At 46.9% G+C, this 27,585-nt stretch overlaps 1 protein-coding gene across 1 annotated transcript in view; it reads right to left on the reverse strand.

The window, feature by feature from the left end:
- Positions 1-24,492, reverse strand: part of POLR1G (RNA polymerase I subunit G) — a 46,598-nt gene extending 22,106 nt beyond the window's left edge. Inside the window, exons 1-2 of the mRNA XM_086938370.1 lie at positions 24,376-24,492; positions 11,193-11,334 (exon numbers count right to left, since the gene is read on the reverse strand). Coding sequence (XP_086794496.1) covers positions 11,193-11,334; positions 24,376-24,436 — 203 coding nt within the window. The 5' untranslated portion in view covers positions 24,437-24,492. The remainder of the gene's footprint in view (positions 1-11,192; positions 11,335-24,375) is intronic.
- Positions 24,493-27,585: the final 3,093 nt, after the last annotated feature.

Genomic DNA, 27,585 nt, shown 5'->3' on the forward strand with positions numbered 1-27,585 from the left:
GAACTGTATGCCAGATTGCATCTGTATAAATGGAACAGGTAACAAATATTGTCCTGTGTAGATGCATCTAGCGGGTTTATGACACGGCTGGAACAGTAAATGACAAAACGTTTCCATTTGGCAGCATAGCAGGCCCTAGTGGTAGGCCGTCGTGCCTCCTTAATGATGTCCATACAATCAGGAGGCAGATTCAGATAACCAAATTCTATGACTTCAGGATCCATAATCGCAAGGTTTAACGGTTGTCGATCTGGGTGCTGAACTTCTCCATGGCTCTGAGTGAGAAGACTGGGTGTAAGGCGCAGTCTTTGATGAGGCACCACGGAAAGTTCTAGGAACGTGGTGTACCATGCTTGCCTCGCCCACGTTGGAGCAACCAGGATGAAAGTCATCGAGTGCTGTCGGAGTTTCCGTGCCACCAGAGGTATGAATGGGGCCGGCGGAAAAGCGTCCGCAAATCTGCCTGACCAGTTCATCCATATCGCATTGCCCTGAGACCGCGGATGTGGGAACCTGGCGGCGAAGTTTGGGCATTTTGCGTTCTCGTTTGTGGTGAACAGGTCGATGTCTGGATGACCCCACTGCTGGAAGTATCGTTGCAGCATTGATGGATGAATCTCCCACTCGTGCACCTGATGACTGTGCCGGCTGGGCAGATCCGCCATCTGGTTGTCCTGGCCCGGGAGGTGCTCCGCCATGAGGAAAATGTTCCTCTGAATGGAACATTTCCACATACTCGTTGCCAAGTGGGACAACTGTGGAGAGTGAGTACCTCCCTGCTTCTGGATGTAATACATGGCCGTCATGTTGTTCGTCCGGATCAACACGACCTTGTTGCACAGATGTTTCTTGAAATCCTTCATTGCCATGAAGATCGCCATCAATTCCAGCAGATTGATGTGCATCTTCTTCTGTTGATCCGACCATAGTCCCTGCACTGTGTAATGAAGGAGATGCGCCCCCCACCCCAGGAGGGATGCGTCCGTCGTGAGCACTATTTGTGGGACAGGCTCTTGGAACGGTCGTCCCTTGCAAAGGTTGCGTGGATTCCACCAATGCAGAGAGTTGTACGCACGACCGGTCACCAACACTAGGTCTTTTAATTATCCCTGAGCCGGATTCCACTGTCGTGCCAAACACTCTTGGAGCGGACACATGTGCAGTCTCGCGTGCGGGACTATGAATATGCAGGAGGCCATCATGCCTTTCAACTGCAGAAACACTTGCGCCTGTAGTGAGTGTTGTGGTCTGAATCTGCAAATCAGCAGCTGCATGCTGTCGATTCGCACAGAGTTTGGCTGGGCTGTGGCTGTCACAGTGTCCAACGTCACTCCCAGGTACTGCTGTACCTGAGCGGGTTCAAGATGCGACTTGGGATAGTTTAGACAGAATCCCAAACTGTGCAGGAGATTAATTGTGCGGGAAACATGGCTGGCACTTTGCTTGCACAAGCCAGTCGTCCAGGTAGGGGTAGACATGAATGTTTTGTCTCCGAAGGTGTGCTGCCACTGTAGCCAAGCATCTGGTGAACACTCTGGGAGCGGTGGTCACCCCAAAAGGTAGCACCTTCAACTAGTAGTGCTTGTTTTGTATGGTGAACCTGAGGTATTTCCTGTGTGCCTGATGTATGGGTATATGGAAATAGGCATCCTTCAGATCCAGAGTTGCCAGAAAATCCCCCTGACTGAGCAATGGCAGGACCTGCTGCAGATTCAGCATGTGGAAATGTTCTGAAAGGATGTATAGGTTCAAGGGTCTCAGATCCAGAATGGGTCTGAGTCCCCTCTTTCTTTGGGACTAAGAAGTAGAGAGAGTACACCCCTGTTCCGTGCTCCTCTAGATGCACCAGTTCTATGGCCCCTTTTTGCAGCATGCTGGCCACTTCCTGCTGTAATAAGTTTATGTGCTCTGCGGACATAGGATCGTGTCTTGGGGGTATGTCAGGTGGAATGGATGTTAGTTCTAAACAATACCCGTACTGGATAAGTTGCCTCACACACCGGTCTGTGGTAATGCCTTTCCAGACCGGCAGGAACTGCTGGAGTCGTCCCCCGACCGGTGTTACATGGTCCGGGGGCAGTGACAAGACGTCACTGTTTGGTATTTGCTGAGGGCCTGGTGTTATTATTTCCATGTCCTCTGCCTTTGGTGCTGTTACTACGGTATCCACCTCTATTGTTTTTGTTAAAGGTGGTCTGCGCACCACCTTTATTGTATTGCGTTTGCTGGGATGCTTGCCCTCTTGACGGCCCTCTGCTACTTGAGCGACGAAAAGAACCCCCTCTGAACTGTTGAGATTGCAAGGCCCCCATGGACTTAGCCATCTCAGTGTCTTTCTTGATCTTTTCAAGAATCGTGTCAACGTCCGGCCCAAACAAAAAAAATCAGGGTTAATGGGGTGATTGAGCAAACTTGTTTGTATTTCAGGCTTAAAACCTGAAATTCGTAACCATGCCTGCCTCCTTAGCATTACACTAGTGTCAATGGCCCTGGCTGCAGTGTCCGCTGAATCTAGTGCACACTTATAGAAGCGTTTGATATCAGTTTCCCCTCCTGAATCAACATGTCCGCCCCCTCTCTATATTCAGTAGGCAGATGTTGCAACAATTGCTCTAGGGTATCGTAGTGAGCCCTATCGTATCTAGCCAGTAGAGCCTGTGTATTGGCTATTCTCCAAATATTCGCTGCCTGTGCAGCAACCCACTTCCCAGAGGCTTCTAATACTTTAGATTCTTTGTCTGGGGGAGGAGCATCACCACTGGTTTGTGAGTTCGCCCTCTTCCGGGCATTGGAGACCACCAAAGAGTCCAATGGCAATTGACCCCTTATGTTATGTTAAAAGAATTTTTGAGCGCACAGCTGCCCCAGCAAAGGGGCGTCCCGGCGCTATAGTAGGAAAAAGTAACATAACTAACATCATAGTCAAAGTGAAGGATGATTAATAAGGCAAAGGAAAAAAGTGAGTTTTAACAGCCTTTCTGAAGGCAAAGAGATCCTCTAAAGAGCGAATGTAGACAGGAAGTGCATTCCACAATTTGGAGGCCAGCACCGAGAACGATCGGCCACCCAGTCTGCATTTGTGAAAGCAAGGAACAACAGCCAGATTTTGGCCGGCATAACGAAGGCTGCGTGAAGGGATGTACAGAGTCAGAAGGTGCTGGAGGATAATGGGAGTGTCAGTTTAAAAAATTTTAAACACAAAACAGAGGGTCTTAAACTCTATGCGTCTAATTACAGGTAGCCAGTGTAATTTAAAGATTGTGCTGCGGGCTGAGCAGAAACGCGGCAAACCCACCAGGGCCCTGGCCGCCGCATTCTGCACCCGTTGGAGTCGCAAGATTTCCGCCTGGTTGGCGCCCAACAACAATGAGCTCGCGTAGTCGAGCCCAGATAGTATGCTGGCTTGGATCACCATCTGGCGGGTGGGGGCATCAAAAAATTTGAGGACAGGCCTCAAACTACGCAAAATGCCGAAGCACATGGATGCCACCTTCTTAGTATGGGAAACCAGGTTTCTTTATAATGGGCGTGACACAGGCCGCCTTCCAACTAGGTGGAACTGAACCGGTGGCGAGGGATTGCTCCACCAGATGGTGAATAGGAGGAAGGCAAAAGGACGCCGAGTCCAAAAACTGGGCCGGTCTCAGAGGGTCGTCCGGTGAGCCAGACTTGACCTTGGCCGCTAGGAGATTGAACTCCTGTTCCGATGGTAAGGGAAAAGAGGCCAAGCACTGAGAAGTACGCAATGTTAAGGTCGTACTGTCAGGGTCAGCTTTGGGAAAAGAGCGATAGATGGTGTTTACTTTTTCCACAAAGAAGCTGGCTAACGACTCACAGTGAGCATGGGAACAGATCTTCGTAGTAGGAAGTCTGTTTGCTGTAAGCTCCTTCAGGACTTTAAAAACCAGTTTGGACGGGTTAGAGCTCGCTTGGAACTCCTGTGCATAGTAATCAGCTCGGGCCCGGCAGACAGCTCTATGGTATAACTTTACCTTGGCCAGGTAGCATACTTTTTGGTCTTTATCATAGTTTTTCCTCCATGCTCTTTCAGCTTGTCGGCAGGAAGCTTTCATACACCTGAGTGCCTCCGAGTACCAGGGATTAGGTTGAGAAGATCGGTTCCTACTCCAGCTAGCCGGGATTAGTACGTCCAGCGCCTGAACAATCCAGGCGCAAAAGGTGTTATACCCAGTTGCAACGTCATCCGTGTGGACCAGAGGAGTGGTGGTCAAAAGACGATGGAAATCCTCCAATTTGAGCTTTTTCCAGGGTTGCCTAAAAGATGTTTTATCAGGCTTCCCGGTAGGATGTGTCACCATTGTGATAAGGAGCTCAATGAGGTAGTGATCACTCCAACCCATGGGTCTAGGGGGCGAGACCTCGGTCAGTTGAAGATTTGTAAAGACCGGGTCAAGAATGTGACCACCCTCATGGGTCGGATGACGGACTAGTTGGGGTAGCTGTACTGCTTCAAGATCGTCCAGCAGACCTCTAACCGCTGGTATCTCCATGGCATCAAAGTGTATATTAAGATCGCCGATGATGGTAAAGTTGGAGGGGCACAGAGAGAGGGAGCTTACCAGCTCAGGAAGAGCTTTCCTGAAAGCGCTGTCACTTCCTGGAGGGCGATAGATCAGAAGACCTGACAAAATTTGATGCGGACTAATACTGATGGAAAAATGGGCGCATTCTGCGCCAGTCAGGACCATAGGCTTCCAGGTACAGGTGAAACAAGTCTTGAATGCCACGGCTATGCCTCCACCTCTCCCCTTGCGATTTAAAGTATGGATTGCATAACCCGGGGGGAGGGCCAGATTAATAATGGCCGTATCCTCATCACCTAGCCAGGTCTCCGTCATAAAGAAGACATCAGGGCCTTCTAAAGAGATAAGTTCATAAATATATACGTAGGGTCCACAGGAGCAGGCCTGTATTTTTTCTCAATACGCGGGTTCACCACCCGTGCGCTGGTTGTGTCCTTGAAAATGTCATTGGCGTGTTTTAGAACACCCTTCAGCATCGGCAGCGTCTTCACAGATCTGTCCGACGTAGAGAAGGTATCAAACAGAAAGTCCTCCTCAACTGGTTCTGCATGCATGACCACATCGTGGTTCAACGCCGCCCTTTCAATCAGAGTGTTGAAGGCCGCAGTATCCTCTGCGGGGGCTGTTTTTACTTGGTAAGACTGGGTGTCCGCCGTGCCCTGATCGTCTAGCACCGCCTGCGAATCGTCCTGATTAGATGCATCAGGATAATTGAATTGTTCGTCATTTTGGTCATTCCCCCCACCATCCTCAGTGCGTGTGGAGGAATGTGTAAATGCTTGTCCATAAGGCCTGACTGGTTCGAAAAGAACCGGCGAGGAAGCAGAGTCTCTTTTCCTTTTAAGTGGAATTTGATAGGATTCCATTGGATTCTCCGGCAAGATCTTCCGTTTGAAAAGGGCGAGTCTTCCGGTTGCAGTGTCAATGTACAACGTCTTCGATTTTTCAGAAGAAGGTGGAGTGGAACCGACGCCTTCAGGAGTGGCGGTCGTTCCCTTAATTTTTTACATCAGTTTACCAGGGTCGGTGCCCTGTGCCGGCTTAGAGGTTTTAGGTCGTGCAGTCGGAGGCAGTCCAAAAACTATAGGTGGAGGTCCCGATGGCGGTTTGGGTTTTTTTCACGGCCATCGCCAACTTCGAGCCAGGTGTTGCACTGGGATTCCCAAAATGGCCGCGGCTTGATGCGTCACGTTCCAAAGCGGCCATTTTGTGCTTGTCTTCGAGAAACTTCACCAGCATCAACTTGTATGAATTCGGGCTGAGGGGCGGCTGCAACTCAAGTCCGTCTTCAGTGTCCACGCCCCCGAGGGCAGCCTTAGATGACGCCGCTCCATCTCCTTCGGCCTTTGGCACCTTTTTGGATGTGTAGATCTTCGGGTTGGCACCCTTTTGTGACCCCGGAGGGACAATGACACTCCGAGCCTTCTTATGATCCGATGGAACGAGGCTTTGCGAAACGAACACTGGTTTGACCAGTTTCTGTTTCGATTTGTCTTTAGTCAGTTTCGTTTTCGAAGGCGTACCCACCGAAGGCTCTGAAATATTCTTAGCCGGGTCAGTTTGCGGGGCTGTAGAATGAGCATAAAGATCTTGGCTAAGGCCTTCCGGCGATGCTTCGACCTGAGCCTTTGACAAGACAGTGTCACTTTCGACCCCCGAGGGTTCGGCCGGGTCGTGCTCATCGCTGGAGCCGCCCTCTGCGGCTCCAATGGCCATACCGTCATCTCTTACCTCGACGGCCCCATCGTCTTCGATGTTGTCATCGTCTACCTCTTCTCCGTAGTAAGATTCTTGACAGGAGGCCGGGTCGGAGAAGTGCTCCGGTTCCTCCTCTAGAAGGCCCTCGTCGTCCCCAGCATCGAAGATATCCTCCACATCCGACATTCTCCGCGCAGGTAGCCTCGCCTCACGTCGAAGAGTGAGCGCCTCTTCCGACCTGAATTTCGAACAGGCCAAGCAACTCCCCTCGTCGCGGTCTGGAGGCAGACATCTGTTGCACACCGGCTGCACGTCTGAGAGAGGATACTTCGCGTTACAGACTGGGCAACGTTTAAACGGGGCATGGAATTCCATCGTCGATGTCAATCTTCGAACGGGCCTAAAAAGCTGGGAGCACACGTGCTCAAGTATCCGGGAACCGGATAAGTCAACTCAGAACCGAACGAAGTACAATACCGACCCTAAAAAAGGCCTTTTGGCCTGAAGAAAACACGTTTTTCCTATTGGTTCCGAACTAGAGTCACAGAACACATCCGAACCCAATGGCGGAAAAAAACAATCTGAGGATGGAGATGATGCCCATTTGCACTGTAGTCCAGGGGAGGAGCCACCTATCTCATGATACTTCGAAGATTCTTCCAGGACAACAAGGTGCAATCATCCGGACCCAACACTAGGCGGCGATCTATGCACAAGATATGAATTTAGCGGCCCACATGCCTCGAACATATAATGTAAAATCAGCCGAACTAGGAATTCCAATTTACTCACCTGTTATCACAAGAAACGTTAGTTCTGCATCTTTGAGCGCACTACTGATCCTAAAAAGTAATTCTAACCATACTTACAGTAACTTGATTTTTCTTCCATAGGCTAACATTGACTGGTTTCACTTGGAAATTCTTCTAAGTGTGGAGTTTTGGAACTTGAAAAAATTCCTCTAAAATCAGCCGTTCTACGAATTCCAATGTACTCATCTGTTATCAGGACAGACCTCAGTGCTGCCTCTTTCAGCCCATATTTTAAAAAAAAAAATGTATAAATACATTTTTGAAATTAGTTATTTTACATTAAGAATATGAAATATAACTTTAAATAAATGTAGTAAATCAGTATCAAACCAAATAAATATAACAATTAATACATTTAAAAATTGTCATTTACAAAACCGTCGCAATTCACTAAAGAAAACATAGGTTTCAGGCTTGATATAGTTAGGAATTAGCATTTAAAAAACTTCACTGAAAAAATTCAGAAATTCACTGAAAAAACTGTAGGTTTTAGGGGCATTATAGTTAGCTGGACATTTCACTCATACAAAACCATTGAAATTCCTCCGATATAGTTAGTTGTACTAACTATATCTCGCGCACCCGCAATCCACTGCTGATGTCACATATTACATCATATTACATCATTCATGACATGGTCAGTGACATCACTGATGACATATCAAATGATATCACTGATGACATCACTGATGACATCATCCACTTGATGATACACCTCATCATTCACTAGTATAACCTTTCATCACTCACTGTAAAATACAGAGTACCATATTTTAATCCATTGACACACCAATACAAGTTCCTAAAAACCCGCAGAGTGATTCCTAGATATATACACACATCTAATCACTTACCCACAGATTCACTCATACGTGCAGTCAATGATCAATAGAACACTATCAAATATACTTATACACCTATATCGACATTACACACCAGCACACATCCTATTCACTTATAAAGTCATCCTATTCACTTATGCAAACAATGGATCATACTTGCATTTACTTAGCTATACATTTATACAAACACCACTTTATCTGTTCATATAGAATCTATATATAGATAGTGATTTTATAACACACTAAATATAATTTACTATCTTTATTATAGATAGTAAATTATATGAAGTGTGTTATAAAATCACTATTGCAAGTATACCGTTATCCATACAGTCACGCATACAATCACTGAGTCTTATGTATACTTATTTATAAATAACTGACAAAATACATTGCCTTTTATTTTTCTACTTTGTTGGACATGTACCATTAAGAGAGATATTTGTTCATCACCACACCCATAAAGATATTCACTCACCCAAACAACTGTTATAACATGTAGTCTTAACATCAGATACCTACTACATCAACTATTCACACATCTTTGGGCAGTCACACACCTCCCACCGAACCACATTCACATTCACTCTCCCATACAAATACTCAGTTAACTAATCAATAACTAATATAGACTTTCAAATAGCTAGTAACCAACTGGAAAAGTAGTTTTTACACCAACTGACAAAGTGATACAGATGTTCAAACAGTTTAGTCACTATCCAATATATTTAGAGAGACACTTTAAAGTAGTCAAGTAAACAGTCAATCACACTGCTACTAAATCCTCTATCCATATATATATATATATATATATATATATATACACATATACATATATATATATATATATATATATATATATATATAATACATATATAAATAACGAAGCAAACCACATTCACTGGATGATGTCATCAGTGATGTCATTTGAGATGTCATCAGTGATGTCACTGACCAGGTCATGAATGATGTAATAGGTGACATCATCAGTGGATCAGGCCTGAAACCTATGGTTTTTCAGTGAAGTATATATATATATAGATTAAAAAAAAAAAATATATATATATATATATATATATATATATATATATATATATATATATATATATATATATATTCTTTGTTCTTTTTTTATTTATTTTTTTTTCACTGAAAAAACCATAGGTTTCAGCCACGTTATAGTTAGGAATTAGCATTTAAAAAACCTTGGAAATTCACTGAAAAAAAACATAGGTTTCATCCAAGGTATAGTTAGCTGGACATTTCTCTCATACAAACCATTGAAATTCCTCCGTTATAGTTAGTTCAGCTAACTATAACTCGCGCGCCCGCAATGTACTGCTGAGGACATCACATATTACATCACTCATGACATGGTCAGTGACATCACTCATGACATCATCCAGTGAATGTCTTTCTGAAAAATAAATATTTTTTATATATGTATATCTAAAGGTCGATGGAAAAATAAATGGGTAAATAAGTGTCTAAATGATTGTTTTTTTTGCAAAATTGATTCAATGGATGAGTGTGTGTGTATGGGTGTGTTAGTGAGTGAACGACTGTCTCAATAGTATCTTTAGGAGTCACTACACATGTGTTAAACTAGTATATGTGAGTATTGATGTATAAAAGTGATGTATGTAAGTAAGTATATGTGAGAGCGAGAAATTAAGAGCTCCTGTATAAATAAGTATGTGTTTCTATAAGGGATTGTTTAAGAGAGTAAGTATGTGTACGATTCTGTAGAAGTAAGTGTAGTGGTGGGTGTATAGCTGTATATGCAAGTAAATGGATGTTTGATAGTTTATTTGCATGTGTCAGTTTGTGTGTAAGTAACTCTATAGATGAGAGTCGGTGTGTAATAAGATGTATAGCTGTATGAGTACATAGGATGAGTGAGTACATGTATGAGTGCCTATATAGAACTGTTAGTGAATGACTGGATGTGTATGTAGATTTTGGAATTACTGAATAGGTTGTTCTAACTGGTATTGGTATCTCTATTTTTTGGAAAAAAAATGTAATGTGTGTATCAAGGGTTATATTACGCTGAGAGAAGGTCTGCCACTCTTTCACAAGGAAGATGTCCTCAGTGATGTCATTTGAGATGTCATGAGTGATGTCATGAGTGATGTCATGAGTGATGTCACTGACCAGGTCATGAGTGATGTTATATGTGACGTCATCTGCGGGCGCACAAGTTATTGTTAGCTGAACTAACTATAACGGAGGAATTTCAATGGTTTTGTATGAGAGAAATGTCCAGCTAACTAACATGGATGAAACCTATGGTTTTCTCAGTGAATTTCTAAGGTTTTTTTAAATACTAATTCCTAACTATAATGTGCCTGAAACCTATGGTTTTTCAGAGAATATATATATATATATATATCTCGACAGTCACTCCAGGAAACCACCTCCGAACCAGCAGGGTCGGCGAAGCAGGAGACAGACCACAGCATTCAGGTGAATAAATTTATTTTTCCAGATTTTTTTCCGCTAGCAACCAAACAGGACGCGTTTCGGGCTATACAGCCCTTGTTCACATGCCTATATATTCTTTATCGCTTGATTACAAATTCATTGCAATCACAGCATCATTTTGAGTCGATTTGTGGTGGACTGTGAAAGTCCAAGTAATAGCTAAAGATAAACTCAGTGTTTACCTTCTCACATTTGCAGCACTTAAATGTCAGACTATGCCTCCTGACAAATTGCTGCTGGTTTCTTTTTAAATTTTAACAAGGGGGGGTTGTTGTTTACAAACTCCTTTCACTTTGCAGTCAGAGAAAGAAGTAAAGTGAATCATGTGACAATCGTTCTTGGATACAGAGAGTTTGAAAGGAAAGGATGCAGGATGTCTTTTTGTAGCACAACAACATGCAATTATTTATAAATGAACAGTACACATTCAGCAGTTCATTAAGAAAAAAACATTTTTTTTTAAATTCAGAAGAGTGATAGAAAAAGATTTTAATAAGCTCAAAACAAATCAATACACCTTATTTGTTGAAACCCAAATGATAAATCACTGAAACCCGATTTCCACACAATCATTTGTGAGCTAGTTTTTTCTGTAAAACTGCAAGTCTGTACAGGATACTTTTGTTACATACCCCGCCTCATGTCCATTAAAGCAAGGTGGATCGCAAACGTTTGTCATACTAAAAAGTAGGTTGAAGCTCTGATATAGAGCTATTCCTCCCACAACACTGGTTTTAACATTTTTAACATTTCAGCCATGGTGCAGGTGTTGTACCTCGTCAGCTACAAAAGTCACAGAGGTCACTTACCCTGCAGGTTTGAAATCCAATGGTGCTTTGATCAGCCAAAGTTCAGTATTAGAGCTATTAACTTTGTCTTTTGTGAAAGATGGGGCCGATGTGAAGGGGCAGAGGATAAAGTCCGACGGGCAAGCAAACTTTCTTGCATTTCCTTAAAGAAAAAAAGAAAAAAAAAGTATGAATGGCACTGGAACAAACTTCCATTCCATCCAACAGGTCCAACTCACCCCAGAATGGCAACTTCTTCCTAGGTCAAAGTGACTTAAACGTGATGAGTCATGCAGCAATAAGGTTGTTGATCAATTATTTCGCTTTACAAATCACAGTATGAAAAATGGATTTATGGCACATTAAGCCTAGGTGAGAAGTCATCCTCTGAGGAAGTACTAACTAAGAGGAGTATAGGTGGCCAACTGAATAGATTACATTTAAAGGGCACATCGTGTTAAGCATTTCTAAGAACTAAATCCGTGTGGTTTATTTTAAAGTGAATTATCGAGAAAACTTGTGAGTTTCAACTTTCTGAAAATCTCTGGCATGCCTCCGCTCTGCACTACAAGGGAGAAGTCTCCACAGTAGGATGATAGTAGCAGACCTAAATGACAGATCTGGCCTCAATAGAGGCTTCCACATTTGAAAAGAGAAAGTAAATTCACAGAGTATCCCCTAGTCACAACAAGCATTTGCAATGCAATAGGTCTCGCATTAGGAAAGTTTGAGCTATTGGTATTGTAAATGACAAATTTTTTATTTATGTTTTGTTTTTTAAAATAGGGGGGTGAGGGGAGGAGAGGGGAAGAGAGAGGAAGTGGGGGGTGAGAGGGGAAGTGGGGGGTGAGAGGGGAAGTGGGGGGTGAGGGGAAGTGGGGGTGAGGGGAAGTGGGGGTGAGGGGAAGTGGGGGTGAGGGGAAGTGGGGGTGAGGGGAAGTGGGGGTGAGGGGAAGTGGGGGTGAGGGGAAGTGGGGGTGAGGGGAAGTGGGGGGTGAGGGGAAGTGGGGGGTGAGGGGAAGTGGGGGGTGAGGGGAAGGGGGGGTGAGGGGAAGCGGGGGTGAGGGGAAGGGGGGGTGAGGGGAAGCGGGGGTGAGGGGAAGCGAGGGTGAGGGGATGCGAGGGTGAGGGGATGCGAGGGTGAGGGGATGCGAGGGTGAGGGGATGCGAGGGTGAGGGGATGCGAGGGTGAGGGGATGCGAGGGTGAGGGGATGCGAGGGTGAGGGGATGCGAGGGTGAGGGGATGCGAGGGTGAGGGGATGCGAGGGTGAGGGGATGCGAGGGTGAGGGGATGCGAGGGTGAGGGGATGCGAGGGTGAGGGGATGCGAGGGTGAGGGGATGCGAGGGTGAGGGGATGCGAGGGTGAGGGGATGCGAGGGTGAGGGGATGCGAGGGTGAGGGGATGCGAGGGTGAGGGGATGCGAGGGTGAGGGGATGCGAGGGTGAGGGGATGCGAGGGTGAGGGGATGCGAGGGTGAGGGGATGCGAGGGTGAGGGGATGCGAGGGTGAGGGGATGCGAGGGTGAGGGGATGCGAGGGTGAGGGGATGCGAGGGTGAGGGGATGCGAGGGTGAGGGGATGCGAGGGTGAGGGGATGCGAGGGTGAGGGGATGCGAGGGTGAGGGGATGCGAGGGTGAGGGGATGCGAGGGTGAGGGGATGCGAGGGTGAGGGGATGCGAGGGTGAGGGGATGCGAGGGTGAGGGGTCAGGGGATGTGAGGGTGAGGGGTCAGGGGATGTGAGGGGTCAGGGGATGTGAGGGTGAGGGGTCAGGGGATGGGAGGGTGTGTGAGTGGGGGTGTGTGAGAGTGAGGGTGTGTGAGAGTGAGGGTGTGTGAGAGTGAGGGTGTGTGAGAGTGAGGGTGTGTGAGAGTGAGGGGGGGTGAGAGAGTGAGGAGGGGTGAGAGAGTGAGGAGGGGTGAGAGAGTGAGGAGGGGTGAGAGAGTGAGGAGGGGTGAGAGAGTGAGGAGGGGTGAGAGAGTGAGGAGGGGTGAGAGAGTGAGGAGGGGTGAGAGAGTGAGGAGGGGTGAGAGAGTGAGGAGGGGTGAGAGTGAGGAGCGAGGGTGAGAGAGTGAGGAGCGGTGAGAGAGTGCGAGGGTGAGATGCAGGTGAGGAAGGGGATGAGAGGTGAGGGGGGTGCAGAGGTGAGGAGGGGTGAGAGAGTGAGGAGGGGTGAGAGAGTGAGGAGGGGGTGAGGAGGTGAGGGGAGGGGTGAGAGAGTGAGGGAGGGGTGAGAGAGTGAGGAGGGGAAGGTGAGGGGGTGATGAGAGTGAGGAGGGGTGAGAGAGTGAGGAGGGGAGAGAGTGAGGAGGGGTGAGAAGTGAGGGAGGGGTGAGAGAGTGAGGAGGGGTGAGAGAGTGAGGAGGGGTGGAGAGAGTGAGGAGGGGTGGAGAGAGTGAGGAGGGGTGAGAGAGTGAGGAGGGGTGAGAGAGTGAGGAGGGGTGAGAGGTGAGGAGGGGTGAGAGAGTGAGGAGGGGTGAGAGAGTGAGGAGGGGTGAGAGAGTGAGGAGGGGTGAGAGAGTGAGGAGGGGTGAGAGAGTGAGGAGGGGTGAGAGAGTGAGGAGGGGTGAGAGAGTGAGGAGGGGTGAGAGTGAGGAGGGGTGAGAGGTGAGGAGGGGTGAGAGAGTGAGGAGGGTGAGAGTGAGGAGGGGGTGAGAGTGAGGAAGGGTGAGAGAGAGAAGGGGGAGAGGGAGAGGGGTGAGAGTGAGGAGGGGTGAGAGTGAGGAGGGGTGAAGAGTGAGGAAGGGTGAGAGTGAGGAAGGGTGAGAGTGAGGAAGGGTGAGAGTGAGGAAGGGAGAGAGTGAGGAGGGGTGAGAGTGAGGAGGGGTGAGAGTGAGGAGGGGTGAGAGTGAGGAGGGTGAGAATGAGGAGGGGTGAGAGGGAGAGGGAGAGGGTGAGGGGTGAGAGTGAGGAGGGTGAGGTGGGTGGGGAGTGAGGTGGGGGGTGAGGGTGAGGTGGGGGGTGAGGGTGAGAGGGGTGTGTGAGGGTGAGGGGGTGTGTGTGGGTGTGGGGGTGTGGGGAGGGTGAGGGGGGGTGTGTGGGTTGGGGGTGTGGGTGAGGGGTGTGTGAGGGTGAGGGGGGTGTGTGAGGGTGAGGGGGGTGTGTGAGGGTGAGAGGGGTGTGTGAGGGTGAGAGGGGTGTGTGAGGGTGAGAGGGGTGTGTGAGGGAGGGTCCGAAGTAAATGGTGGCAGGGCATACATCATAAGCGTTGGTCAGTTTCAGAATCAGGAGGGGCAGAGTCAGCACAGTCTGCTAGGGATCAACGTGTCTAGAGGCAAAGCATAGCGGATGTAGCATTGCAGCTAGCAAGTCGAGTGTTCAAGCGGAGTGTCCCTAAAGAGATGGCAGCACAGCAACAGCATTTGAGGAGCAAGACTGCTGTAAACAAGCACGGTAGGCTTTCACTTTCGTCCCGAAAAAAAAAAAAAACAAGAAAGGCGTAGAGAACACCAAACAAAACACGGCTTCCGCGCGAAATGGATGCAAAAAAAACAATCTCTCGGCATTGCGTGGCGGGCGGGGGATCGCATTCCTTCGAAGTCTGATGCCAAGGCTCAGACAAATGGCGGTGTGCGAGGTGCACGGGGGGGGGGCGGGGGAGCGGCAGACTTTGAAGTCTGATGCCGAAGCACAGACAAACGGTGGTGTGTGATGTGGCAGGCTCTGTGCACGCGCATAGCTCACATGAACTGTACGCGATCTGCAGGCTAGGTAGACTTTTTTTCCGCTTACTATAATCTTGCCAATTTATCCCTGCGGATAGAATAGGCGAGACCTAAATAAGGAGAGGGCCATTGTAAACAGGGTATCACACCATCCAAGCACCAAGCCTGGGCTAGGCGTAGGTGGCTTGAAGGAGTCCCCTGTCATAACCCTTCCTCACAGGGATAGGCAGACAAATTGTACAGGCCCTACTGAGGTGAGTCAGTCGCTCAGTGACTATTTTACGCCTAACCCCAGGTTTGTCACAAACCATGTTAAGGGCCACAGCTCTTGTACCCTCACTAGCCACCAACCCTCAAGTACTCGTAGCTGATAGTCTATTCGCCAGGGTTCTAATGGGGGGGAAGGATGCCAAGTGCCCAACCAAGTAAAACCAGGCCCCTTAATTTTAATCCTAGGTTACCCATGTCTGCTAACCACATAGACCCAACTAAGCTACACGTTTTATCTTGGAACATTGCTGGCCTTAGAAATAAATTGAATAATTTGGACTGGGGGTGGTCTTTGTGGACCAACACAACATGTGAATGTTCCAGGAAACCTGGGATAGGGAGGTGGTACAGCGGGTGGGCTTTGTATCTTTTAGTATAGCCGCAACCACCAGGGGCAGGCCCTCGGGCGGGCTATGTATATGGGTCGGACCCATTTAGGCTGTTTAGTTGAACAGCTGGAGTTTTTTTCTAATGACATCCACTACCTTCTCCTAACCTTTACATCGAAGGTCAGAATTGCTCTGGTCAATGTCTACTCCAGGCCTGTTAGTAACAGCCTTGAGTCACCAACCATCGACCACCTAGCTGCTTCTTTATTATCCCCAGTAACCATTGGACAGTTATTAGTAGAGATTTTAATTGCCAGTCTGAGCCTCTAAATGATCTTAAAGGAGGAACTCTCGGTGAAGACTATCTACACTGGGCTATTCCAGAGGTAAACATCTCGCCAAGTAGGTCTGAACACCTTTGATGCTCCAGATCAAATCCTTCACTGTGAATCATTCCCTAAGAGCATGTAACGGCCGAACCAAATCGGATACGCTAGAGAAACATACCTACAATCGCCCCGGTCACTCCTCCATCATAGACTACATCCTCTTTGACATAAGGTTGTGGCAGTGTGTGGTGGACTTTGCTGTCTCCACCCGCCATGACAGTGATCATAACGCTCTAATTATGGAAGTAGAAGAACTACCGATGAGTGAAGAAGTTTTAGGATTAAACACCGCAAGATGATAGGCTAGTTCTGACAAATGACAGAAGAAAGGTCCGGTGGTCAGCCTTTCAGCAATCATATGCCAAGATGGGGCCCCTGTATGAATCAGTCATCCATGTTTGGTGGCAGCGGAACATTCCATTTCTAGTGATGGTTTTATTGTTTCCCACACTCAAGTTGCAAAGACCTACAAGATGATAACATTTACTTTAGCTGGTATCTTTTGTTCCTCCTGTCTCATCCGAATGGCTCCAAAAAAGCCAAACATCTGTTGTTTAAGGATAATTGCCGGAGAGCTAAGTTAGCCTTGATTGAGGCAATTACATCAAAGATAGATCCCTAATCAGAGAAAAAAGGGCACTCTAAAAAGCTAGTATCACCGAACCCAAAAACACATGGGAGCTGGACAAAATGGGAGTCCCTAAAGAAGCCCCTATCTGCCCATGATATAAAGGCCTTTTGGCGTATAGTTAATACAGGCAGTAGGGAAGGGAAGCAGGCTACTGAACCACACATTACAGCCGGAAATGGAAAGAACACTGTGAGGCCCTGTACCCAAGGCTCGAAGTAGAGGGCAGCAATACAGCGAAGGATATCTCTCCACTGAAGAATACATGTTTTGAGGCCCCGGAGATAACTCACAGAGATAAACAGTCCCATAAGCAAAATGGCCCCTTCTAAAGCACCACACTTAAGACCCCAGGGGACCTCTTTCGCACCGAGCCAACCATATGGGGCCCAGATCGTTGGATTCTGTTTAATGCCCCCAGGATATAGCGGTACAAAAGGGGGTGGTGATGGTCGGAGCATCTGAATCAAACACTCACACCCAGTCAAAAGATCTGGGTTTAATCCATCACCGTTCTTTAGCCCACTCTGCCACCCCAGTTCAGACATGGCTATATGCAAATCAGTCCGACCCTGTGCCTCATGGGAACAGTCCAGCCCGAACTGCCAAGCCATGTCTTCCCTGGACCGGAAACAAGCATCCGAGGACCGGTTTCTGGCATTCCAGCCGTCTTCAGCCTGGCTTGCTTGAATCCAGTGGCAAAGTGAGCAAGGGACTCACGTCTGAGCATATCCTGCCACACTTATGGCGGCCAAAAGCAGTACAAAAGGGGGTGGTGATGGTCGGAGCAACTGAATCAAACACTCACACCCAGTCAAAAGATCTGGGTTTAATCCATCACCGTTCTTTAACCCACTCTGCCACCCCAGCTCAGAACCTGGCTATATGCAAATCAGTCTGTCCCTGGCCCAGTGCATCATGGGAACAGGGCAGACTAAACCACCATTAGCGTGGAAGGGTATACTCAGATGTGAGTCCCTAGCTCATTGCACCATCAGGATTCAAGCAAGCCGGGCCGAAGACGGTTGTAATGCCAGAAACCGGTCCCCGGAAGCTTGTTTCCTTTCCAGTTAAAGAATTGGCTTGGTAGTTTGGTCTGCCATGTTCCCATGATGCACTGGGCCAGGGACAGACTAATTTGCATGTAGCCAGGTTCTGAGCTGGGATGGTGCAGTGAGCTAAAAAACGGTGATGGATCAAGCCCTGATCTGTTGACTGGGTAGGAGTGTTCTGCTTAATTCAGATACTCTGTCCATCACCACCCCCTTCTGAATCAATTTACAATTGGCATTTTTGTGACCATTGTATTCTCTGCGCACTTTCCAAAGATGTCAAGGATTTAAAGTTCATTTATACTGAACACCTTAATGATCCACTGGTGGGCGCTGTGAGAAACTGCCTTCACCCTCAAGATTCTTAATCGTGCCCATCATAAACACCCACCCACAATCTGAACTCGCCCAGACATAAGGCCAGGTCAGTTCACAATTTGTGCTATATTAGTTATATGGTGCATGAAAACTACAGAAACATCATCTGGGAAAAGAAAAAGCTCTTAGGAAACGCAGAATGAAGTAAAACATGTGAAATGTAAATAGGGAATTATTCAATCACTTGGATTACCTTGGGGATTTTAAAGTCACTGTTAAGAACTAAAGTTAAGAGCATTAAGATGCATACTTAAAGCCCTACACGGGTGATAGGAGTAAAGGAGCTGAGTAGCCTCATGAGATTGCTCAGGTCAGCAGTGGTGTGATAGCGGGTCTGCATTATTTAAGAGAGGAATGGCGTAGGATCGGACGAGAAGAGTGATGTCAGGATCAGTGAAATTGAGTGTTAGTGTTCAAATTTTTAACAGGATGTCACCAAAAGTACAGCGAAATTGAGTCTTTTTCCTTTCTGTTCCAACATTTAATTTGGATCCCAAAGAAACCCTTCTGCCGCCTGCAAAGACCGAGCTTTAGTCAAGTCTTCACTGCAACAAGAGGACAACGACCAAGGTTCTTTATAACTTTTAGCACCAGTGGTCATGGTGATGGGCTTTGAAGAAGAGTCTGGGAATAGGTCAAAGTAAGTGACTCTCTCTCTTCTGGCCTTTTCAGTACATTTTAACGGAAAAGGTGTGGGTCTCATGTGTTACTCATACAACCCTCGCAGCTTTCAAACAGAACACTTCTAGTCTTCTAAGTTTTCACACTGTCACTTCACATTAACGTACACTTTTTTGCACAAAAATTGATTTTCAAATTGCTTCACTGTTTATTTGTACTACTGTCGGATATGATCATTGTAAAAAAAAAAAAAAAAATTATATCCTTAAGCAAATAAAATGCAAACCTTGCCTAACAAGTTGTGCTGGAATTACTTCAAAGCAATTGCTATTACTAAATATGCTTATCATTGTGTGGTGTTAACTCTGTAACATCCATTTAATATTTATTTGGGAGCCACATTGCTGAAATAACATTGAGGTTCCTGTTCTTAGACTTCATTTAGGTTTATTTTAATTTGATCTTGTGGAGTTAATTCATGAATGCCAGGTTCAGATTTGGATCTTTGGTAACAGAAGTGCAAGTTAAGTCAGAGTGGGAACTGTTCTTTGAAAAGAGTAGTGTATAAAATTTAGGGACCATTGCAGAAGCGCACAGGCGTCCAAATAATCTCCTCCTACTCTGTATTAAAAAAAAACTTTAGAATTAGCTTTAAAATCATTTTGTAGGCGAAGTTTGCATAATATGAGAGTTGCAATTTTGGGCTCGTTTTTTAGGTTTTGACTAGCGATGCATGCGTACGAAGTACGCATGCGCTAGGAAAAATCTTATGCTCTGTGTGTGGAGTCAGGTAACAGCCCCCTCCTCCCATTGGCTAGCTCCATAAATGGAGGCTAACCATTGGGAGTTGGCTCTGTCCATCAATCCCGGACCAGATTCGGGGGCGTTCCCGAGATTTTTTGGCTTTTGGCTACGTCAGCCGAAAGCCGGTTCTCGGGAACGCCCCCGAATCTGGTCCGGCATTGAAGGCACCCGGAAGAAGTCCAGGTGAGTGCTTGCTTTTTTTTTGTGCTTTTTACCGCTGCCTCGGCTCCCGTTCCCGCCCCCCTACCGCTGCCTCGCTCTCCGTGTCTCCCCGGCCCCGTTCCCGCCCTCCTACCGCTGCCTCGGCTCCCGTTCCCGCCCCTCTACCGCTGCCTCGCTCTCCGTGTCTCCCCGGCTCCGTTCCCGCCCCCCTACCGCTGCCTCGGCTCCCGTTCCCGCCCCCCTACCGCTGCCTCGCTCTGTGTCTCTGACCCCGTTCCCGCCCCCTACCGAGCGTGTGTTCACGTCCGAGTGCCTCCCACAGAAGCGACCACTTGGCAGGAAAAGGTGAACTCTCGCAGCGCTCACATAAATATCCTTGTTTTTAACTGCTTCTCCTCTCTGTGTGAATCTGAGTCGTTGCTGACACACAGCCTCCCTGAGCTGGGGACCAAGGGAGGAAAACAGGAGAAAGCGCACCCAGCTGCGCCCTGTGGAAGGGAGCTGAGATCAGCCATGCTGTCCCTTTAAACCCGGGCTCTAACTACAATTTTATGGATGTATTTTTCTTTTATTTGCGTTATTTGGATGTTTTAAACGTGATGCTGGCTCCCGGATCAAACTGAGCCCACGGCGCTTGCTTTTTTAAGTTTATTTTGTGTTTTTAATATATTTTTGGTGGGGAGTATTGCGGCACCTCCCCAGGGAGGCGGACTGACAGAGGACGCGAAACCCCCTCGCCGCACCCAGCCTTTCTGTGGGATCCCGGCCCAGCATGGAGAGCCAGGGAGGAGGATGCGCGGGGGAACTGGGGGGACAGCCCCAGCAGGTGGCAGGAGGTAAGAGGGCTTAGTCGTGGCGGGCGGGGTGCAGCAGTGCTTTGCTTGTGAGACTTGGGTGAATGGGAAAAGTGCTGGTGAGGCACTATACTTTGTATCACACTCAGGCTGTTGCGGGGCAGGCAGGAAGCTTTTGTTGTTGCAGAAGAAAAAGGAAAGGGTGGGTTGGGGGGGGGGGGAGGGGTGGAACCCGCATTCCCTCCCTCGCACGCTCGTCTTTCTCGTAACAAACGTTTCACCACATTGCATATAGGTAATCAGGTGAAATGTCAATACGATTGTTTTCGAAAACAGGCCTGGTGACTAGCATTGTAACTGTTTACTGCAGGCGTGGGTCAGGGACTTGGAGGGGAGGGGGCAGTTAGCGGGAAATTGAAGACATGGGGGCAGTGCCTGTCACAAAACCGTATTTTAGATGCAAAACGTGTTGATGTTGTACTTGTAACAGTGTTTGCACTCTTTAGTCAGTTAATGTCGAATAACTGTGTGTCGAGAACTCTCTTCTTTTAAATCTCGGTTTCTCCCTACTCTTGAAGTGGTTGGCGATACTGGGTCCAATAAAGAACAGGGTATAAACCTGTGCAAATTGTTAACCTCGTATTTTTAAGGGGTCTTGAAAAATGGTGCCCTGCTATGATAAATCTGAGGAAAGAGGCAAAAAGTGACGTGGTTTATTTTACATATGCTAAGCTGCTGGTGTCTTTCACCCTCTTGTCTGTACCGCATAGTGTATCTTAGCCAGGATATCCTCTCCCCTGCCCAGAAGGCGGGACACTACTGCCGCCTTGCCATCGCTCTAGTCTCGCCCCGTGGGTTCCTCTCATCCGACGAACATGTCACCCCGCGGCTGCCTCCCTTCCCCGTGAATTGTCTTCCTCGCCCCTTCGTCACTCCCGGTGGCTGCCTCGGACCTGCTTCTGCATAACACTCCCCTCCAACAATCTCCCGGTCTTTCTCCTCCGCGCTCGAGCCTTTCCCGGCACCCGCCCCACAGACTTCAGAAATCTGAAAACATCTCCCATGCAGCTGGTGGGAGCCGCGCATTCCTGCAGGTCTGAGGCAGCGGAAAGGCCTCGCCCCCCTTCACCGCCGGGGAGCCCACGTGCTCGCTGGACGAGGAGGTCACAGCCAACGGAGGCCCTGGCAGAGAAGGCCTGACCCTCACTCCAGCTCATGAACCTCCCCTCTCAGTTCCCACCTGCTGGCCGAAAGAACACCATGCCAGGGTGGAGGAGGGGGTCTCCAGGGTGAAGGAGGGGGTCTCACCCCCCCCTCCCCTCCTGCTGAATAAGGCGGTCTGGGCTCATGCAGGTTTTGGCAATGAAGCATCTGCCCTCCCTCGCTAGGACGGCATATATCTCAGAGTGCAGACAAGGATAAGTTTAACTGCACCATTAACACCCCCCTCCTCCAATCGGAGGAGACTGCCCGCACCACTTCAACTACCCCCCCCCCCCCCACACACACACACTTACTGAAGTATAACCCCAGTACCCTTGCTTTTCTGTTAGAGGAAGATGCATGCACCCACCCTCGTCCTGCACCCCCTTTATTTCTTCATGCACAGGAGCGAGACCTGCATTGTCCCCCACTCCCCGAGTCACCCTAGCCCTTGCTGCAAGACTTGAATCCACTCATTTTTAGAGCTTACTTTATAGCGCAAGTGTCTGCATCGCCTGTTACGAAATATTTTACCATTTATACAGAGCAAGCTTTAGCACTCCCCAGAGTAACAGCCTCCCATCTCATGCCATTGGTGGTTTGATGGACCATTCCGTCTTCTAGAAATTGCTTCACAAGACTGTCTGAGGGACTCTTTTACATCTGTAAAGTCTACCCAGTTATCGCAGGTTGTCTAATTCCTGTATGGTTTCTGTTGCAGAAAGCAATAGCTGTCCTACTTTTTTCCTTCCGGTATTGCAATAGGTCTAACAGCATTTCTAAGCACCCAACACCCTAATAAACAGACGTGTGCATGCATGCCCTTAGCTGCACGTGGGAGCAAAATAAAGCCAGAACTATTAGCTTTGTCAATTTTTTTTATGTGGGAATCCCGACCAACTCTTACTGGGGGTGGGGTTCGTGCTTGCTGCTGGAACACCCCATTTCCCTGTTGAATCATAGTCACAGATTCAAATCCCAGCAGGTCCACTCAGCCTTTCATCCATCGGAGGTCGATAAAATGAGTTCCATTGAGTTGGGTAACAGTAAACACCTGTTATTCAGCGCCAAGATGCCCACTGGCTAACGTGCGCTTTACAAATACACACCTTATGTTTTGTTGGTGCAGGCGCGCCCCTCCCATTGATGGAGGGTCACCCCTGTCTGTCTTACACTACTCTTGCTGCACTGGCTCCCGCAGGGCCTCAAGCAGGCATTCATCCCTTGATTTCTGCTTGCATTGCATGCCAGTTCCTTTTTTGGAAGTCCTAGTTCACAGGTTTGGCTTCCCGGATACACCATCGAACTGGAGTGTTGTTTCCTCTGCCTGACCTTCGCCGGACCCCAGGACAATTGCTTGAGAGGAGTGATGTGTTTTTGAAAGGGGGGGGGGGGGCGGAATTAAATGGGAGGCGTCGGCGAGAGCGCACAGGCCCTGTAATTGTTTTCTGCACGTCCTTTTTGATCCTGCTGAATTTTATTTTGTGCACAAGGTTATTTTATGCCTTCAAGGGTTTATTGTTCAATGTATGGGAGCGACACCTGCGTTTATTGCGTTAATAATTGGCAGAAGTAAAGGATGAACGCCGTGTAGAACAAGGCTTTATTATTTTGTTTCCACTTGAGATTTTTTTTGTTTGTTACCTTCATTTTGATTGCATTTGTAAATTAGTTTCAGTGCATGCTACAACTTCAGCCAGCCCCAACTTTTTAGCCTAACACGCTCTCAGTTTTAAACTATTTTAAAAACATGATGGCGAAACGAAACTGAGTCCTGGTTGACAAACATGACACTTTGCCATCACTGCTACTGCACGTAATGTGTGTTAATACGCGGCGTCATGTAGAACAGCACTGCATCATTGCAAGAGCAAGTATGCTTCGGCTTCGCCATACTCTCCGACCATGTTCTTGTGGTGATATTCACCCTGCTTGTATTTGCGAGTAGCACAGTAACCGCTATTAATTTAGTCCTTTTGAAGTTTTTATAGAGCCCTTTATACGTAGTTGTGGGGCGCTGAGGAGTATTTTCGGACAGTACCCGGTTGAGGAGGTAGTTGTTAGCAGAGTGTTGCATTTGTTGTGAAAGTGTGCGGCGAGTGTTGCATTTATAGTGATAGTATGTGGGAAGCCGTCTGTGTGTGTGTGGGGCTCTGTGTGTGTGGGGGGGGGCTCTGTGTGTGTCATTTGCGAGAGATAAAGCTAGTGGCATTGCAAATGACAATGCCATTTATTTATGTTAAAAAAAACATAAATAAAAATAATGTCAAGAGCAATGCCAATAGCTCTAACTTTAAGAAAGGCAAACCCATTGCATTGTAAATGCTTGTTGTTTGGGCTGATACTGGTCTTTGTTGGGTAGAATTTGGGCTTACACTTGGACAGCTTTGGGCTTCGAATGACTCTCAGAATCTGACAATACTGGTCCCAAGTACAAGCTCAGCTCACCTTTGCTAAGTAACCGCGACAGTCTAGCTCCACTAAACAGCCACCTCTGCAAGACCACAAAATGCATCCGTGCCAAAAGACCCGAGTTTTAGCTGTTTCCCGTCAGAAATTGCCTCTGGTTCAATAAAGTGAATGGGGAAAAAAGGCACTCCTCCGATTATTTTTCCCAAAATCTTCCACTTTTAAGCTCTTACATGTTAGCATGTAGTCCTTGCCGAGGAGCAGAAGCGCCTACAATTCCGAGCGCCTACAATTCCAAGCGACTCACCCCCTAGGCGCCTCAATGAAGATCTCAAACTGGCAGTATGAGATGAAGCTCAAACGGCATGTGACGACGTCCATCGAGCTTTGAAACGAGTTCCCACCGAACAGTAACTGCAAGTATTCCTCCCTCTTGAACTACTAACCGCAGTACTTATGCCGGGATTTATATAACTTGAGGTTACACTCGTCACTCACCTTGCTCCGAATCGACTGACCCTTTAAGAGGGAGCACGGCCCCTATCTCACCCTGCAGCATAGTTCACCCAAGTCGTTTCCGTTTCACCAACACCGTTCAGAACTACAACAACAACAGAAAAAATACTATCACGCTTTACAAGTTATCGTCTTTAGCTAAACCAATCACCGCACCAGAATGATCCGGCAGCTCTGTATCGTCCAGTAAACGCTAAGCACACAAATCAGAACACGAAAGGCTGACTAATTGGTTATGGGAGCATAACGTTGTACGAATGAACTAGAGTGCTATATAATAACATTAGAAAGTGACTTCGCTGGCGCCATGCTGCTAGGATAAAAGCATTGGTTGTTGCTGCTTTTATTTTTCTGAGGCTGCATGAAATAAGGCAAAGTGTGCAGGGCTCGAGTCGGGGTACCACGTGGGTAGACGGCGTCCCCCCACTTTTTTTTTACCGGGAGCTCGATAACTGGAGCAAATAGAGCCACACATTCACTCTTTGGCCTCTCTGGGGCGAGATCGGAGCCCATTCAGAACGCTACTCACACACTAGCTTCTCTGATGCAATCGCATGATCGCATCTAAGGGGTGAGCGAGGGGAGGCAATGAGTCTGATGGTGCAAGACACCTTTCGTGACGTCACTTCCTGTAATGAAGTCAGCGTCCCCCCACTTCTTTTTTTAGGACTTGCACCCTGAAAGTGTGTATTGTGAGTGCTATATTCATGGATATTCGAAACAATGCTTGTGAAAAACAAGCAATGACAAAACCAGCAGGTCTCGACTTTTCCACTATTGGTTTTGTCAATTCCTTTAGCTGATGATGTGCAGCAACGGCAAAAAGAACGTTTTTTTTCTGATGCAGTGCAGCATAAAACAAGCATTTGCGATGCAATAGGTCTCGCATTAGAAAAGTTTGAGCTATTGGTATTGTAAATGACACATTTTTTATTTATGTTTTGTTTTTGAAAATAGCGAAATTAATAGCTCTTTCATTTACAATGCCAATAGTTATAACTTTCGCAAATGTGACACCTATAGCATTTGTAATGCAATATGTGTTGTATTTATGTGACTTACATGTATTGATATTACAAATAACAATGGCTTTTATTTTTTTTAAATAATTAATGCTTAAATAAAAGTTATTGTAATTTATAATGGCAATAGCTTAAACTTTTGTAAATAACGTTTGTGAAGATTATGTTCAGTGTATTTTATTATGACGAAAATCCAAGAACAGAAGTGAAATATTAACATCTTTTTGTTACATTTGTAATAAAGCTTGAAACATTGAGAGAACATATTTGAACCAGGTGTTGTTGAATGGTTGCACAGATTGATGCTGTGGTGGCGCTGAGTGATGTGATGGCGAACGAGTGATGCTGTGGCGTTCAGTGATGCTGTGGTAGCGCATAGTGATGTTGTGGTGCCGCTGAGGGTGGTGCTGAATGATGCTGTATGCTATGCTATATTTTGCTTTGCTATCCTATTTTTTCTTTTGTTATGCTATGCTATGTTTTATCCTGTGCTTTGATTTGTTATGCAATGCTGTGTTTTGTTACGCTATGCTATGTTTTGTTATGCTATGCTATGTTTTAATATGCTATGCTTTTCTATGCTATGCTATGTTTTGTTGTTGTGTTTTTTTGCTATGCTATGTTTTGTTATGCTATGCTATGCTATGCTTTGTTGTGTTTGGTATGCTATGTTTTGCTATGCTATTATATGTTTGTTTTGCTATGCTCTGTTTTATTGTGTTTTGTTAAGGCATGGTATGTTTTGTTGTGTTTTGCTATGTTTTGTTATGCTATGTGTTGTGTTTTGTTATGCTATGTTTTGTTATGTTATGCTATGTTTTGTTATGCAATTCTATGTTTTGTTTTGCTATCCTATGCTTTGTTTTGTTATGCTATGCTATGTTTTGTTGTTTTTTGTTGTGCTATGCTATGTTTTGTTGTGTTTTGCTATGCTATGCTTTGTTATGCTATGCTATGTTTTGTTATGCTATGCTATGTTTTGTTGTGTTTTAGTATGCTATGTTTGTTTTGCTATGCTATGTTTTGTTATGCTATGTTTTGTTATGCTATGCTATGCTAAGCTTTGTTTTATTATGCTATGCTATTCTAAGCTTTGTTTTGTTATGCTATGCTTTGTTTTGTTTTGTTATGCTATGTTTTGTTGTGTTTTGTTATGCTATACTATGTTTTGCTTTGCTATGTTATGTTTTGTTATGTATGCTATGCTTTGTTGTGTTTTGTTATGCTATGCTATGTTTTGTTGTGTTTTGCTATGTTTTGTTATGCTATGCTTTGTTTTGTTATGTTATGCTTTGTTCTGCTATGTTTTGTTATGCTATGCTATATTTGGTTATACTATGCTATGTTTTGTTTTGCTATGCCTTGTTATGTTATGCTATGCCTTGTTCTGTTATACTATGTTTTGTTTTGCCATCCTATGCCTTGTTTTGTTATGCTATGCTTTGTTTTGCTATCCTATGCTTTTTTTTGTTATGCTATGCTATGTTTTGTTATGCTATGCTGGTGAGGGTGTGCGAGGGTGAGGGAAGGAGGGTGAGGGGGTTGATGGGGTGATGGTGAGGGGGTGTGAGGGTGAGGGGGTGTGAGGGTGAGGGGGTGTGAAGGTGACTGAGGGGGTGTGAGGGTGAGGGGGTATGAGGGTGAGGGTGTGTGAGAGTGAGGGAGGGTGAGGGGGGTGAGGGGGTGTGAGGGTGGCTGTGTGTGAGGGTGAGAGGGTGTAAGGGCTTGTAAGTGTGAGAGGGTGTGTGAGGGTGAGTGAGGGGGTGTGAAGGTGAGGGTGTGTGAGGATGAGGGTGTGTGAGGGTGTGTGAGGGTGAGGGGTGTGAGGGTGAGAGTGGGTGTGAGGGTGACAGGTTGTGTGAGGGTGAGAGGGTGGGTGAGGGTGAGAGGGTGAGTGAGGCTGAGGGTGTGTGAGGGTGAGGGGGTGTGAGGGTGATGGGGTGTGAGGGTGAGGGGGTGTGAGGGTGAGGGGGTGTGAGGGTGAGGGGGTGTGAGGGTGAGTGAGGGGATGTGAGGGTGAGGTGGTGTGAGGGTGAGGGGGTTTGAGGGGGTGATGGTGAGGGGGTGTGAGGGTGAGGGTGTGTGAGGGTGAGGGTGTTTGAGGGTGTGTGAGGGTAAGAGGATGTGAGGGTGTGTGAGGGTGAGGGGGTGTGAGGGTCTGTGAGGGTGA

Source organism: Lissotriton vulgaris, chromosome 9 (genome assembly GCF_964263255.1).
Source record: "Lissotriton vulgaris chromosome 9, aLisVul1.2, whole genome shotgun sequence".
Classification (NCBI taxonomy): domain Eukaryota; kingdom Metazoa; phylum Chordata; class Amphibia; order Caudata; family Salamandridae; genus Lissotriton; species Lissotriton vulgaris.